This window comes from Crocodylus porosus, unplaced genomic scaffold (assembly GCF_001723895.1).
Source record: "Crocodylus porosus isolate Cpor-Errol unplaced genomic scaffold, CroPor_comp1, whole genome shotgun sequence".
NCBI classification, from domain to species: Eukaryota; Metazoa; Chordata; order Crocodylia; family Crocodylidae; genus Crocodylus; species Crocodylus porosus.
In genome coordinates, this window is record NW_017728918.1 from 8,415,018 (window position 1) to 8,432,726 (window position 17,709).

Below are 17,709 nucleotides of genomic sequence, written 5' to 3' on the forward strand. Positions count from 1 at the left end.
CCTGACTCCAATGTCCACATCGTTAATGAAGATGTTGAACAGTATGGGTCCCAGGACAGAGCCTTGAGGGACCCCACTGGTTACAGGGCACCTTCCTTCTTCTCCCTCCACCCCTATCCCTCTCCAAGGATGCTGGCACAGGATACCTCCATTATATGTGAATCTAACCACAGCCTTTCAGGATGCATACACACAGCCAAGCTTTGTAGGAATATGACCAGATAAAAATGTAGTTTAATAGTTAAAGTGTTAATATAACTTAAAGCTTAGCACTCTGGGGGCTTTACAGTAACCTGATTTACAGCCAATAGATCATGCAGCAGTAGCTTGATATTTCCATGAGGGGTGTTCCAGGCAAAGGATATATGGCTCAGAAAGGAAAAGACTTGAGAATAAAACACATTTCTTAACCTTGTTAATCTTCTCTTTCCTACTCGATGAAAGATTCAGCTCCCCAGTGGCTCCAAGCCCGGCTCCTGATTAAGTTACACTCAATTGGGAAGCAGAAATCACGCATGTGACTTGGGAGACCAAATGCAACCAAGTGGCTTGGCTTGCATACCAACTACCCAATGCTCAATAATGGCCTGCAATCGATTCTTTTTTTCCCTTCCCATGTGGATTAAGAGTAAATTGAAGAAAATGGTAACTTCATCCATGTATTCTGCAAGCACAAAACAACACAGCCGATTACTCACCCTTAGTTATTTATTCTGCTCTGCTACTGCCACTTCATGGGAGGAAAGGGGGAATTTGGTCAAAAGAGGCCGCATCTACATGAGCAGTTGTTACTGCGCGGTCATTTAGTACTTGCGTAACCAAATACTAAATGACTGAAAAGTAATGTCCCCGCACGTTTTTTTCTGATGCTACGGCACACTAGCATGTTCCTACTGCACAGTAGCGTCACGTCACGGTTAGTGCCTCCCAATGCTACTGCGCAGCAGTGTCTCATGTAGACACGGTCAGTTTGCCATGGCTTCCAAGTGCTTGTGGTTTGGTCACAGACAAAATTCATAGTTTCATAGATTTTAGGGTCAGAAAGGACCCATTAAATCATCAAATCCGAGCCCCTGCCCTGGACAGGAAAGCTGGGGTCAGATGACCCCAGCCAGGTGCCTGTCCAATTCATTGATTCCCTGCACTGTTATACTGTAATACACAGGCTGGCCAATTAGCTTGTGCTTCGTGTTTACCAGCGGCAATATTTGTTAATGTTCTTTCTTCCCTGGACACATCTACACTGTGTGCAATGCTCACCCCATCCTGCATACACTGTCATTTTCTTTACTTCTGAAGCCTTCTGGTTTCAGGTGCTCTGAGCAACTATCACTTAGGCACGGCTGTATTATTCTTATTACTCTGCTCCAAGCAGTCATATGGAGAAGTTGTTTGGGCAGTAGGAGAAATGAAATCAAAGAAAGAAAGAAACTCAACCCATTTTTGTAGCTGTAATTTAAGTGCAGGCCAATTCTTTTATTCCCTGGAAAATAAAGGCATCCTCTTCTGCTTCATGCCCCATGAAAGTCTGCTATTCCTACCGCATACAACTTTCCCATAGAAGGGACTGAACTCTGCAGCCTTGCTTCATGCTTCTTTACTCTCTGCTGCTTCTTCATGCATGGCCCTCTCCATCTCTTTGGTGAGTCAGGTCCAGAGGGGCAGCTAGCATTATTGCTTTTACTTCCTTCCCCCCCAGACACGGGGGACTCCATAAAGCACAATTCCTACACTAATTCCCAACAGAAGTTACATATATGAAGCCAAGAAACAAATTTAAAAAAATATCATAGGGCCTAGCTTAGGCTAACTGGATGCTTAAGTTTATGCACTTTGGAGATACCGGTGGTCACTGGGACTTGGACTCCTAGTGATCCAAAAAAAAAAAAAAAAAAATCGAACTGAGATGGTTATGAAGACACTACCGCTCACTGGACCATGATCTCTATTCTCTAATTGTCAACCGAGTGCAAGCAGGCCTCCGGCGCTACCGCGATGAGAAGCAGTGGCTTTTGCAGGGAAAGAAACAAAATGGCAGGAATAGTGCAGAAATGGCCGATCATTAGAAACACACTCCTCCTTCACAAAATGACACCCATCAGCGACTCCCGAAAGAAAAAGGCTCAGCACAGCTCAGCTGTGAAGGGGGGGACTCTTTCTGAGCGGGAAGGCTGGGAGGGTTTCACAGAATACAAACGTTCAATAGGACAAACGCGAAAGTTTGGTTTGCAATTATCTGAGCAATTTTCTCTCCGCATTGTCTCGGGACCATAAGGGGTTTCAAACGTGAGCAGAAGGATTTAGACATTATAACAATAATAAAACACCGTATTAAAATCAATGCATCTTTTCACGTGAAGCATAAAGCTCTTGGCAGTCCAAAGAGTGATTCAAGCACAAACCTGCCCCAGCACATAAACCACAGCCTGTGTATTTAAGTGCCATCTTTCTCCCTTCCTTTTTTTTAAATTCATAAAGCATTATCCTTTTATTTGTCCTCTAAACATGACTGCATTCAAACAATGCTGTATCTTGCCTTGTTGCTCGCCTTGTGTGTGCACTCTCCCTGGGTACGCACTTGGAGATTTATATTTAATATTGATTGTCAACAATGCCTTGGGGGAGAAAGACCTGTGCAGGGATGACAGAGTACTACTAAGAATTACAAGGAAGTAAAAAGATATATATTCACATGCACACGCACAATTCAGTGGCGTGCCCTTGTTGCTGAGAAGGCTAACAGCATCCTGGGCTGCATTGGCAGAAGCACTGCCAGCACATCGAGGGATTCTTCCCCTCCATTTGGCACTGGGGAGGCCACATCTGGAGTCCTGTGTCCAGCTGTGGGCCCCCCACTACAGAAAGGATGTGGACACATTGGAGAGAGTCCAGTGGAGGGCAATGTTTTCATTGGTTGTGGGGCTGGGGGATATGACTTGTGAGGAGAGGCTGAGGGAAATGGGTTGATTTAGTCTGCAGAGGAGAAGACTGAGGGGGACTAAATAGCAGCCTTCACCTCCCTGCAGGGGGTTGCAAAGAGGATGGAGCTGGGCTGGTCTCAGTGGGGGCAGACGACAGGACAAGGAGCAATGGGCTCAAGCTGCAGCAAGGGAAGTTGAGGTTGAATATTAGCAAAGACTCTCTCACTAGGAGGGTAGTAAAACACTGGACCAGGCTCCCCAGAGAGGTGGTGGACTCTCCATCCTTGAAGGATTTGAAGGTCTGGCTCAAAAAAACCCTGGCTGAGGTGATCTGGTTGGGGCTGGTCCTGTTTTGGGCAGGAGGCTGGACTAGATGTGACCTCCTGAGGTCCCTTCCCACCCTCGATTTTATTATTCTATGAGACAGATAGATAGATAAAGGGAAACTGCCATTGGGACAGCAGCATTTAATTCCATGGCAACACAGCTGATAGCTACTTTGGTAGCTGCAACCTATGAAGCATTGAGGTCCTTAAGAATATAATTTCTTTAATTTAGATGAGGGGAAAACCCTTCCAAAAACATGCCTCCTGTATGTTCTGTCTCATATGGTTCATCCACGAGCCCTTGTAATAGTCGATGGTAAAGTTCGTCAGGGCACTGGCCACCCCACCCACTGCACACCTCTATTTGCTTTGGATCTTTCCTCTCTGTTTTAATACGCAATGTGTCAGGTAAAACATTTAGGAACAGGCAGTAGGAAAGAGCCAGTAACAACAGCTCTACAATGCCAACCAGAGTAAAACGGCAGCACTGAACAAGCAGCTTAAGAATTAAAAAAAAATAACTTTGGGTTCCTCAACGCGCAACTTGCTTTTCAAAACATCCAGCAGCTCCCAAGTGCCGAGCACTTCTGAGAAGCAGGTCGTGTTTTCTAAGAACTGGATGTTAGGCTCCTTTGTGTTTTAAAATCTCAGTCCTCAGTTTGCACTGTGAAGCCCTGCGTCTAACAACGGACTTAGTCATGCCATCGGGTGAATAGGCCAAGCAGCCCAACAGCTGCAGAAAACCAATCCCCGCCCCACAAAACTTAAATTAAGGGTAATATCAAAACACCTTTCATGGATGAGCCTACGAACTTCACTTCATAAATCTAATGGATATTAAAAAAAACCAATGGACTAAATACAGACTTTGGATTTATGGCACATCCACCAGATTTTGGATGTATGGCACATTATAGCCTTCCTGCCATCCAATAACCCCAAGTAACCTCTCTAGATTTTGCCAGCTACATTTTATCACCTGCCGACATTCCCCTCTTTTGTTTCCCCCCGCCCCACCTACCTGTCTCACACCCATTAACTCCTACCCTCTCTGATCATCCCTGCCACACAGTTGCATTTTCACAGACCTGCATTTTGCAAATCGGCTTAAACATCTATTAGACCCCCAGAGAGAAGACAAACACCAGGAAACTCTCCCTACGCCTGAAGGAGGGTGCGCAAGCTTGCAAAGAACAATTTTTCCAACTGTTCAGTCGGTTTAATGAAAGATATCACATCTGCCCAAATAAATCTCATCTGCCTACACCCTTCAATCCAACACGGCTACAACCAACACCCCCAAAAAATACCTCTAGAAGAAGTTATACCCCCGCCGTAAAATTCAGATAATATGGAGTATTCAGGTCCTTCTTACCATGATGGGGACGCCAATGTCTGGCCACAACAGGTCTTCAGAAGGGAGCTTGGGAGAGTTCCACACTACCACCACTTTATTTAAGTAAGGGAGTCCATTGAGCCTCTCTAGGGAGTTCATTAAGACTTCCTCTCGCTCATAGGTTAACATGACTACCGTGAACTGCTCCCTGGGGACATTGCCGCCCAACGCAGCCTGGAACTCTTTCCCAGAACCACCTGCTCCTCCTCCGATCGGTCGAAATCCAGTTCCAGACCCTAGAAATTTAGCTTCTGAAGGTAAAACAGGGTCGAAGGGCGTGTAGGGGAAGAGGTGGAAAGGTCCTGGAGCTGAATTCCAATTCCTGTAGACATCCATTGCCGTGAGGGTAAAGTTGCGAAGGTATTTGGGAGACGCATAGGGTGGTTCGGTTTCCACAGGCCCCAGGTCCAAGTCTCCATTGTCTGCCATGTTGGGGTCCGTACCGGCAGCTTTGCCAGATCGATGTGGGATTTCCACTGCAGTTTCTTCCCGAATGGGAGCTGCTGGAATTTGGATTCGAGTCCTTATGATGGCCAAGACTGTGCTGAACACGTTATCGGAGGTGGAGAAGTAGGTCTCCCACAAGAAACGGCCCTGCCTCCTCATGGCAAGGAGATCATTATCAGAAATGCTTCTCAAAAGAAAGTGCACTTCTGTGATACGTGGCTTTGGTATTATTAAGGCTGCCTCGTTCCACCGGATCACATCGTTATAGGGCAGCTGAACTTGCTCTCCAAGAATCACTGGGATGGCTCCGACTTCCAGAGCCTCAAAGAGTCTCATGGCACACCCAGCAGAGATCACCAGATGAGTGTCCCCCGGGGTGATTATCAGTGCAAAAGTAGATAGCTTCAGTAGCTCTAGCCTGTCATCCCTTTCTCCACAAAGAGCCCACTCAGTGGGCAGACTTGCCTTAGGCTGGTTCTTACAGGTGAATTCCACCAAGACAAAGTCCAATTTGCTGTCCTGGACAGCCTTCAAGGTGGTAATGATCCGATCGTCATAGTCAGCTGGGGCATTGCCTTCGATTTCCTCCTCAAACGAGCGAACCTCTTGCAAGCTGGATCTGAGAGATTCAATTTTCTCTCCTTGGAAACTGAACAGGTACTTTCGTTTGACTGGCACCTGGGGTGGGATCTCTAAGAAGTTGGGTTCAGACATCGCGTGGACCAAAGGCGATACCACAATATCAAACCCTGGCCGATACTGTCCGTCGTAGAAGGTGGACTGGGCAATCATGGCACGCCCTGTGCTAATGTTATAGATAAAATTCTGTGTTTCCGACTTTCTCGATAAATTAATGATCAGATGGTTGTGTCCATCAGTCCTCCAATATGGCAAAGAGTGCAACTGTTGCTCTAGTTCAGTAGGTTTTGGCATTATGGGCTCCTGTAGCTCCCCCACTAAAACTATATACACACAAGCAATGTTTGCATTTTCAGTCACATAAACATTAGTTCTGACCGTCGCCTCAAAGGCCTGCTTAATTAAAGGGTCTAAGGAGTTTCCGAAAGGGTAATGGTCACTGTTGTAGACATACACGGGGAAGCCAGATGTCAGCGGGCAGCGTGAATAGTCAAAGCAGTTGTGCAGCCTACAGTTCCTGTTGGATTTTGGCAAAGGGAAGTTAGCGTCATCTTTGTCTGGCAGTAGCCGGATTGGCAAGGAGAGCTTTGGCTGGTTTTGAGCCATCAGTTCTTTGTAGGAATGCTCCGTCTGGCTGATGACATTCTTCAGCTGCAGGAGATCCTGCTTGGCGTTTTCAATGCTCTTCTTGCAGGCTTCGATCTTCAGGTTCAACTTGGCGATCTCGCTGTTGAGCTCCTGCCGCTTGGCTTCCAGCTGGAGCAGCTCCTCGCTGACCGACTCGCGGATGCGGCACAGGTCCTGGACATGCTTCACCTCGCACAGCTCATTGCCCGTGCGGGGGCCAAAGATGCGCTTGCCGGCATCATCTGCGTCGTCAATGGTGGTTAGGTAGTAGTGGGCAATAAGGGGGAAGAAGACGAGGATGACGAACAGGGTGAAGCTAAGCCAGGTGAGCCGGATCCGACTGGACCATCGTAACATCCAGGGTTGGCCTCCGTTCCCCACTCCCCCATTTCGCAACATCGTATATCCAGTCATGAGTCCGAGAGTCGGTGGACGCCCAATCACGTTGGATCAGTAGCCATAACCAAAACAGTTTTTATTAGCAAGTCTTTAGAAGGAAATGTTATTGTGCCTTCTTGATAAAGGGCCAATAGAATGGAAATTTCATCTTCTTGCTGTGGAGATGGCTGCTCAGGGCCTTTTTGTTGCAAATGCAACTTTGGATCCTGTTAGCAACAGTCATTGAACTTCCCTCTTGATCTCCGTTAACTGGCTGTTCCTAGTGGTGTCACTGTGTTGTCATGACAATATGAAGTCCCAGGCAGAACAAAACATGTACAATGGCATCAAGGCAACCTGTACCATTGCTCTTGACATGCTGCATCACCATCCAACGAGTATGCAGAAGTGACAGCCATTGTTGACAACGAGCTGGAAGATACTTGAATAAATGTCAGTCTCTCTCATCACGGCTGGGCTGTTTCTCCTCCGCCGGTCCTACAAAAGAACAATCATATATTCAGACAATGTAAAAATGACGCTTCTTTAAACTACAAAGGAGACATTTATTAAAAGCATCTACAGAATTAAAGAGGAGCATCACTGTTTTGATTCCCTATCACTTGTCTGACGCCTACTGAGTAAATAACTTGTGAACTTGAGGAACTGCCAGGGTTCATGAGACGCTGCCACTGAGAAAGCTGTGTTGACTCGATCTAAACAACTCTTTTTTGAAATTACGTGGTCCATGATTAGAAACGAGCAGCCATTTGTTTTTTCTATTCCTTTCCCTGCCACCGACTCATTGTGATGCTCTGGATGAGTGACCCAACTCTGTGTCCCGGCTTCCTCCTCTGAAGGATGGGGTCTTAAGGTATGTTGCCACTCTCAGGCAAATGGCCTTACAGAGCACCCAAGTGCTACAACTGCGACACAGGAGCAGAGATACTCGCTGTTCCAGTCCGGGACCTTAGCAGAACATCCTCTGTAGTCAGGGCAAACTGTACTTACCAGGTAACGTTAATGTTATTCAGGACCAAAGCTGGCCAGGAATCTTTCGAAGCTATTTCCAGTTGGAAAAATAAGGATTCATCCAAACAAATACTTCTTGGGGTGAAAGGGTTATGGACACTAGTACCAGGAAAGATGTATCTCGTGGTGGGGGAGAAAGAGGGGAACACTAAGTCCAACCATCAAGGAACTCACTTGGGATACTGGAAACCCAGGTTCAAATCCGCCCTCATTCAGACCAGCGACTTGAACATAGGGTCTTCCATACCCCAAACCAGTACCCCAATCACCACTTGGTTTCTTTTTGGAGGTGGAGTAGGAAATATTCTAAGAAACGTTAGGAAATTTTGCTGGATGGGAGACCGCACCTACTGGCAGCCAAGTATGGATATCCATTTCCAACTTCCTTCATCATCCTGCTTTCTTATTACCATCTTCTGAACTAAATTTAGGTGGCCTTAAACCAGGGTCGCCGAGGAAAAAAAGAATCAATTATAGCAACACTTTCTCTATGCACTATGGAAGCTCCTGGCTATTTTATAACAAATGATGGTATTTATACAGCAAAGAGCAAGAAGAATGATGGCAGCGACAGCTTGTTGCACAAACCTTCAGCCTAAAGGGTCTTACAGTTGCTCACACCAGCTTATGTTAATCACAAAGGACTAAATTCATCCACTGATTTCCACCAATGATTAATCCGGCCTCCTATACGCACACATTTCTTTCATGCCAAGGCTTTGGTAAGCACTCTGTAACACTAACATGAACAGCTAATCCAACTTGCCAGGTTAATAACTAGTTCAAATCAGGCAGCAGTGAAAAAAAATACATCTTAAATGGTTATTTAATCAAGGCAATGGTTTTTGATACTCCTTGTGCAGTTCCCAGCACAAGCCACCCTGTTTTGGTAGCAAAGACAGTAACAATTTCCCACGAGTTTGTGCTGTACTTCTACAGCACGTGTGCGGCCCTCCAGCAGCTTCTTGAGAAGGGCTTTATCACAGGCAGCTTAAAGCTGTTATGAAGCAACCTCGATGTTTCAGCCTAGACTAGGGAGTCACAAAATCAAATTCATAGCACCAGCTGGAGTTCGCATCACTTCTCGGGTACCGATTAGAGCAGCTGGGCTGGCAGCAACCACATTCACCGTGTCAAAGGCCAGACAGGACCACCAAATCATCCAGTGTGAACTCCTGTATTCACTGGCCATTACACTTCACTTCACCCAGTTCTCCGTGCGCTGAATCCAATAACTTGTGTGCATGGCTGAAGCTGAATTTCAAGAAAGGCCTTGATGTGAAGACCATCAAGAACTGGATAAACCACTGCTTACCCTGCTCGTTTGTTCTAAAGACTAATTGCCCTAATTTAAGACTGTCCCCAGTTTCTCATTTAAATTTGCCTGACTTCAGCTTCTAGGGATTGGCTCTCTTTATCTTTCTCATACTAAAGAGCTCTTTAGTACACAGTTGTTCTCCGCACAAAGGTGCTTATATGCTGTAATCAAGTCATTTCTCAATCTTGTTTTTGACAAGCTACAACTGAGCTCTTAATTTACTCACTGAAAGGCATTTTCTCCAGTCCTCAAATCATTTGTGTGGCTCTTTTCTACTCCCCAGGTTCATACCATCCTTTTTAACATGCTGGCACCAAAACCAGACTTAATACTCCACTTCAGTCTCAACCCTTCTTCTTAGTCAATACAGCCCTCTTTATCCAACACAGGTCCACATTAGCCCTTAGAGCCACAGCATTTCACTGGGAGCTCCTGTTCACTGTGACCCCGAAATTATTTCCCGAGTCCCAGCTTTCCAGGGTACAGCCTCCCCATTTTGTAAGCATGGCATGTTCGCAGATGGCTATTAAATGCCCATTTTACCAAATAATCACACTGTGGATATTCTGTCTCTATCATCACCAACAATTCTGCCCAGCTCTCATCTGCAAATGTATGATGCCCCTGACGTCATATCAAATCGATGGCACTCTTATCACAACAAACTGAGCCAGCTAGGATCTGAGGAAGGCCAGTGCTAGGAGCCGCTGCCACCACCCAGCCGTGGGGCAGGTGAAGTCTCCGTGGGCTGGATGCAGTGGCTCTGCAGGCTGTCGGTTGTCAACCCCTAACCTAATGAATAAGCTCCTTCTCCCACCACTCAACTGCTTAAAAGTTATCAGCCATTTCTCCAGGGAGCGAAAACTGTTGCTCTTATGCACCCAACAGTGGGCAGACGTCCGTGGTGCATCAGCAGATGGCAAGATAATTACATACCCTTGCTCCCTTGCAATTCTAACCCATCGGGATGCATGCTGCCCCACCAAGACTGGTGACTTGACCTGGGCAATGTACTGGCACCGGTTACCTTTAGGGCTGCATTTTTTCTTACGGAGTGCTTAACTAGCCAGCGTTCCCTGAACGTGGGGCTGCAGTCCCTTCTGCTGATCACGTTTGCTGAAGTCTGCCCACTTTGCTGTACGCTCGGTGGCTGGAGCGAACCGGATGCTGGGAATATTTTGACAAGAACCTGGCTGTGACCTGTAACTGTGAATGGACTGCAATGCGGTGACCTCCTCATATAGCGACTGATGAGCACACGCAAGGAGAAGCTCCGGATGGCTGAAGTCAGCAGGGATTTTACATCTGCTCTCAGATCACTGATAACATTGAATGGCATCAGGTCTAAGACCCAATCCTCGCAGAACCCCACTAGAAACGCTCCCCTGATGACAACTTCCCATCGACAACTGCTTTTCAAGACTCTTCTGCTGGGCTGCCAATAACCAATCTTTCACTGGCTCCATTCGAAAGCCCAGCACGTTCATGGATAGTTAATGGGAAAGAGAAACACAACAAAGGGGTGTTAACCAGAACACACAAAAAACTGGCGGGGGGGAAGATTTGCTTTCCTGGAGAGGAAGGGAGAGGAGAGGCAATGAAAGATCTGAGTATGTTAGCACATACCAGAAAATAAATTGAGGATTTGATCTTAACCAGACAAACTGAGGGGGTGGGGAGGCTAAATGATTAATACTGCCACAATTCCCAGAGTCTTTTTCATTGCAAGGGCAACTGGGGTTGCTAATGTAGCTCCCCATGTTTAAATAGGAAATCTCCCAGCCGCCAGCTGCTGGAAGCTAAAGAGCAGCCCAGAGACTAAAAATTAAGAAACACCGTACTTTCATAATTCTGCCAAGCAAAGGGCAGCAGCATAAATCTCCAAAGGCTGGGAGGATAAAAGGGCTAAAAAGTCAAAACAGGCTAAGTCAGCTTTCTTGCTTCCTGGCAGCGTGGCCGGGGCAGGCAGACAGGCGAGAGGTCTGGGCTCATGCTGAATAGTATTCCCCGCACACCTGCTGCCATTTGCATGCATGGAGGTGCAAGGCTGGCGAGGAATGCAAATCCCTCGTCCCTGCATGAGGCTGTCAGTCAAATGGAGGGAGCCTAGTAATGGCAGAATACTTTCCCTGTACCCTGTGCCCAGCCTTGGAACAGAAGGGTTTTGTTAGGTGCCAGAGGATGAAACAACCCATTAAAAGTGCTTGCTTTTTTTTGCTGTTAGTTAAAGTTTATTTAAACTCACTAGTTCTAAAAAAGCTTCCATCTGCTGTCAGGAAAACAAAAAACAAAAAACAGGTCTTGCAGACAGAGACAGCATTAATCACTTCATTGCTATAGCTCCCCTCAGCCACACAGCTTCAAAAGAGCTACGCAACCTCACCGATGCTGCTCTGCCCTTTGCTGAAATGCAGCCGTCTCTGGGCCGAGACCAGCAGCCACATGGAGCATGTCAATGGAGCACCTGGGAGTGGGTGGGGGAATTACGGACGGCAGCAGCTCCTAAGAGCTGAGCGCCGTAGGCGAACCCCTGACAAGCAGCGTTAACCATCAGAAATCCCAACTCTGCATTAATCGTCAGCAATCCCAACTCCGCGTACCCCCTAAAATGCGTCTCGGGCACTGAGACGGGGCCAGCTCCAAGGTGCAACACTTGCTAACACAACAGGGGCAAATGCTTGGGTGCATCTAGCTATGGGGTCACCTGTGCCATGCCTGCAGCAGCCTGGGTCCCCTCGGAGGTCTTACTACCCTTCAACCCTGATGCTACTTGCCCTCTCTTTTTCCATCTTCAGATTTCATTTGTGTCAGAAAGGACCCAGCCAGCATCCTGTTAGGACCTCTGGGGACCCCAATCACTTCTGTCTTCTGGGGAACGGGGTTTCAGTTTCTATGGGCTCAGAGCAGCTGACGGCACACATCCCAGGGATGCCTGAGGAAATAGGATTTTATTAACTTTCTTTTAACCTCCAGGAGCATGCAGGGTGTGCCGGCCATAGTCCCCAAATTCACTTCAAGCAGCCAGAGGGAAACGAATGAAGCTCTACTAAAAGGTTTCATGAATGTCACAGTCCCGACACGGACGTCCCTGGAGGTTTTTGAGCGAATCATCCAACCCTCCCTGGGCCTCTGCTTCACCTCCTGCGCCGCAGAAAGCAGAGAAAAGCATTTGCTTGCTTCTCAGAGGCCCCGTCAGGACGGCAACACTGAAGATGATGAAGCACTCAGATCCAACTGTAGTCGGGGCCATTAAAATGCCAACACTCCCAAAAAACCTGAGATGAGGTTGGCACTTGGTACTCTCTGCCTGGCCAGAGGAAAGCTGGACGCGACAGGATCTGGAGCCACCCCCCGAGGCTTTCTCCCTGATTTATGTCAGGCCGATCGTGGTTACACTGTAAATGCACAAAGCATGTAAAGGGCCCAATTCTCGGGCAGGGAGGTGGGAACGGAGTCAGGGAAAGCTGCTGTCTTGGCCTATGAAACTCGTCAACGGTCGTACTCCACCTCTGGATCCTTCCTGTCCTGTAACAACCCCTAAAAAGACAAATCGCAAGTAAATCCGTGCTATTAGAGACCTGAAATTTCCTGCAGGACTTTTGTAGCTCCTGCTAAACTCAGCAGACATGGGGAGAGGCTGGGGAGGTACTTGAAATGCAACACACGTGGCCTGGGATCAGTTAAAACTATTGACTGTCAGTATGAAATATGTGCTAGCGATAAGGAAAGCACTTTAGACACTTTCAGGCTGCTCTTTATTACCAGAGATTTTACTCCCCATCACCTAGATGCAGCCTGAGGTTTTAATGCATTTTGTTATTTGGATAAAAGGAGGAAAAAAGCAGAGACAGACACCAGTGTGACAGTCACCAAGGCAGTGCTGTTTCACTAGCAAGTGCAGGTAAGTGACTGCTGCTTTCCCGCTGGAAATAGCATCTGAAAATAGGATGGCAGTAGTAGATAGAGGCCTTAACACCTTGGCTAACATGCTAACCTGGTCCCAAAGCCCGGCGCAGGTTTTTCAACCAGTACCAGCTCAGGCTGAGAAAAGCCTTGCAGAAATTTTAGGCGACTGCTGAGTGCCTGATGCACTGAACGACACAAAAAGGGCAAGTCGCTCTCCAGAGACAATCAGCAGTGCGATAACTATAGCCACCCCCTGCTAACGGCTCATCTAATCGGCTTCCCATTCCTCAGGTGGGAAACTCCCGTCTCAGGATGACCTACCTTCTCCCATTTCTAATACCAGGGCCAGTTCTGCTTTGAAAGGCCCTTGCTCCGTTCCCCAAAATGCTTGGTCCCCCAAAACCTGGGCGTATGATTCAGCTGGTCTTGTACCCTCCCTAAACCAGATCCACAGATACTTCCTTTTCCCAGCTTTCTTCCTTCTCTCAGGGTGAGCACAATGACCTTTCCTCCGCTGGGCAGGGAGGTCATTTGGCTACTGGGAGTTTTCAGGCCTTTTACATTTTTGTTGAATAAGCCAGGTCAGTTTTATGCTTCAGGACCGCTGGAAAGTTATCGTCCTCCAAAGCTGCGTTCAAAAGTTGCCCTGGTCCACCTGTATCCACCGGCCCCTGGAGCACCTAGTTTTCTAAATGCGGGTCTTCGACCTCTACTCTACGCCCCCCTGCCCTGATACCCCTTCTCTCTGCAACTAAGCCCTGCAGAGCAAGCAGAGCAAGGGCTGGTGGGAGACACCAGTTCACCCAACAGATCGAGTGCCTGCTGCCAAGGGAGTACAACAAATACAGGAGAAAGCCGACATTATCTCTTCCTCTTCTGCAGCCGAGTGGCTGATGCCCAAACCATCTTTTCTGCAGCAAACACAGTCCCTGCCCTCTCCACCTCTCTCCTATTTCCTTTCATCTTCTCCTAACTAACCAATCCACTACAGGCCCTGACAATCTGCAAATTTAATTATTGCTCTGAAAAGAAGGGGGGCGGGGGGGAAAAGAGATGAGGCTGAGGTACATATTTAATTGCACTCCAGGTATAAAGCAAATTGCAGTTCCTGATCCTGACAAAGGCCTGCCTAGCCTTCAGTCTCTGCGGAGAGATCACGTCATGGGTGAGCTGCGAAAAATGAACAAACTCACCTCTCATTCACAGAGGCAGCCTCTCTGGGTCAATGTTGAAGTGAGTTAGCTTGCCACCCTGGGGAACCTTGCATTAGGGAGGCTGCTGCTTTGTTCGTCCCAATAGACAACTCACATCTCCAAAGCTGGCAGGCTGGCACCTTTCCCCAGCATTAAAAAGCACTTTGGTTTTTTGTTTAAAGGAAGCACAGAGGGGAGGGAGGGAACCATCTCCTCCGCTCTTCGCTTTCTATTACAGAAATGCAACCTGGCCCCTGTTCTGGGAGGGGGAAGACTGACTGTCTAACGGCAGGGATGAAGCATCCTGGTGTCTAGGAGTCTGGAAAACATTCACTGGGATCTTCAATAACAGATTACATCTGCCCCAGCTATGAACAGCACGGCCACGTATGCAGCCAGGGACGAGGAGCAGCCATACTCCTTCTAGCAGGGGTGTCAATCATGCTGCCCATGGGCCAGTGGCAGGTTTAAGGCACAACTTGGTCCTCACCCAAGGCAGGGAGGATTCAATCCATTCAAGTCCCAAACCTAGGTCAGACTTGTTCCCCACTCTACCCGTCCTTCCCCAGTCTACAGATACTTTGCAGGGGGAGAAACCATCATCTTTCACACAGAAACTGGTACTATTCAGCTGTGGCCAAGACCCATAAAAGCATCTCCTGCTGGTCTGGGATCCAGACCATGCACATAGGGATCCAGACCAGGGTCTGAGACCATGCACATAGGCAGCCCCATGTTAGGTGGGGCCAGGAGCTGCAGTCCCTCTTCACTGCAGGTAATCCAGGCCAAGGAGCAGCACGTCTAAGAGGAGTCCCAGTCTAACAGACAGACACCTACTTTGATGCAGCTCTGATTAGGCCAGGATAAGACTCGCATCAAAGCTAGGCTGAAATGGCAATTACATCAAATTACTGTTCTGAGGTCAAATAATTCACAGGTACCTAATGAGGGACCTTGGGCTGGGCCATCTGTAAGGTCTGGGGTTTGTTAGGAGACAAGATGCTCAAAATGCTCCCCCTACATGGGGGGAGTAATAGATGTGCTGGAGGGTAGGGCTAGGATTAAAAGAGACCTAGGACAGTTTGGACCAAAAGAAATCAGGACAAGCGCAAGGTTCAATAAGGACAAATGCAAGGTCCTGCACTTAGGCTGGAACAACCCCATGCACCGGCACAGGCGGGGGACCAACTGGATGGGCAGCAGCTCTGCAGAAAAGGACCCAGGGGGTGACAGCGGGAAATAAGCTGAATATGAGCCAGCAGTGAGCCCTTGTGAAGAAGGCAAATGGCATTGCTTTCAGAGGCAGCAGAGGGAAGAACAAGGAGCAGTGGGCTCAAGAGAAGTTGAGGTTGGATATTAGGAAAAACCTCTCTCACCAGGAGGGTAGTAAAGCCCTGGACCAGGCTTCCCAGAGAGGTGGTGGAGTCTTTATCCTTGGAGGTTTTTAAGACCAGAGGGGACAAAGCCTTGGCTGGGACGATGTAGCTGGGGCTGGTCCTGCTTTGAGCAGGGGGCTGGACCTCCTCAGGTCCCTTCAACCCTCATTTTTCTATGAAATGCAAACCAAGCCAACAGTCTGTTTTTAGCCCCGGGCACTGTGGCTCCAGTGGAGGCACGCTGCAAGGAGATCAGAGGGAAGATGGCCACAGCTTCTGCATTGTGGGGAGAGCCCTGCAGGCTCATTCATTTGGGGAAGGTATAAGGGGGCAAAAGCCACAAGCAAGAAACTTCGGAGAGCATTGCCAAGCTGCTGCCCCCTTTCACTCACCCTCCTATACGTCGTCAACTGAGGGAGTGGGAGATCAGAGCTGGCATCAGATGGGTACCTTGGGCTAGCAGTAGTGGATGCCACTCAAGAAACCCGCTCCAGCCCAAGCCCTCAGGGGCAAAGCGTACTCAAAGCCTCGCTGCCCACGGCCACAACACACAAGGCACAAGTGTCTGAGGCTCCCAGCCGCTGCTGTGAACGCTCCCCCTCGGCGCTGCACCCCGACCAAATGCCAGCATTTGCAGACTCCTGGACCTAGCAGGAAGAAGATCAATCTACGGTTCTGAAAGGATCCTTCTCACCAGTTTTGGCTGGCAATTGGAAACCACTGCCAGTCAAGACCGGTGTCAGATCAAAGGAAGGGCCAGCTTGCCAGCGTCTTGCAACAGGGCTCTAGCTTCTTGTAAAACCCAGGTGCATCAAAACACAGCAGCTCATCAGCATGGAGTTGGCGGGGGGGAGGAGTTGTACCCAGAGCATAGATACGTCTGTATGTTTGGCGATACGTCTGAGTCGATGGATGAATGGCGAGGAGGTTACATTGGCAAGAATGGGAGCCAGGACTGCGGGGTAGTCCCATCTCTGGCACCGACTTGCTCCATTACCATGGATAAAACATTTAGCTTCTGTGCCTCAGTTTCCCCACTTGTAAAGAGGAGCTGAGGATAACCCCAAGTCAGGGCAGCCCTGCAAAACAGGCAGAGATTTGGCTTGTGCTTTTGAGGCACTTTTCATCTCAAAGGTCTCGAGTGTGATTACATCTGGAGAGGAAGGGTGGTCCAGTGGTTAGGGCACTACCTGAAGTCTTGGGAGCCCAGAGTTGAAGGCCCCATCTGCGAGAGCCCTTCTAGATGACCCGGCATACATCAGTCAGTCAGTTCAGCTGTGCCTTGCTTACCCTGTTTCAAAAAGAGCAGTTCCCAGGGATGTTGCAAGGATAAATACACCCAGGATGGCAAAGTGTTCAGATAACTACGGTACGAGGAACCGGAGGGGACCTGGGATAGATGGATCGTGCCAGCTAAACCCCTCCATGTCCCCTTCCCTGCTATCAAGGGCTAATCATCTCATGAACACTGATCCTGTCTTGTGTCTTTCGGAGCTGCAAATATCAGCCCCATTTTCCAGAGGCAAGGGGGAACTAAAACAGAGATGAAGTCTAGGGCACAGCTTGCCATTCATTCCCTCGAGAACATCCCCTTTTCAAGCTGCATTTTCTCCTGGCTTGATCCTGTTTCAGGTCCTTTTCTGCTCAAGCTTTTTTCTGTATGCTCCCCAATACACTACTCCTTTTGGGGAGGGCAGGGGAGAGGTATTTAATCAATCTCCTTGTTTCACTCCAGTTTTCCACTCACCTACAGGTCCTGAGACAGTTGTGAACACAAAAGAAATAACCAGCACACGAGAAAATCCTTTTGTGCTCTGGAAGACTGCAGATAAAAAAGATACCCCCACTCTTCTGGACATGAAATAACACTGCATTTCTAACCGCGGTGCGGGAAGTCGGTTGTGCACAGAGCTTGAGAAGGAACGCCTGGCCGATATGACAGCTGCGTGACAGGCGTCTTTATGGTGACACAATCTGTTTCACTTTTAAGACACCAGACGATTTCTAGTGCACAGAAACCAATACTCCTGGAGAAAGGACTTCTCTGTTTTGCCGGGACAGGCAGCGAGCAGCAGCTCAAGCGCTTTGAGAGCCGTGTGAATCTGGATCCGAGGATCACAGAAGGCCAACACCTAGCAGTGAAAAAATTA

General features: G+C 48.3%; 1 protein-coding gene across 2 annotated transcripts in view; it reads right to left on the reverse strand.

Annotated features, from left to right (window-relative positions):
* The window catches only part of EXTL3 (exostosin like glycosyltransferase 3), a 174,257-nt gene that overhangs the window by 42,699 nt on the left and 113,849 nt on the right, over positions 1-17,709 (reverse strand). For both annotated transcript variants that reach the window (XM_019537213.1, XM_019537214.1), the window contains one exon: positions 4,623-7,232. In XM_019537213.1, coding sequence (XP_019392758.1) covers positions 4,623-6,770 — 2,148 coding nt within the window. In that variant the 5' untranslated portion in view covers positions 6,771-7,232. The remainder of the gene's footprint in view (positions 1-4,622; positions 7,233-17,709) is intronic.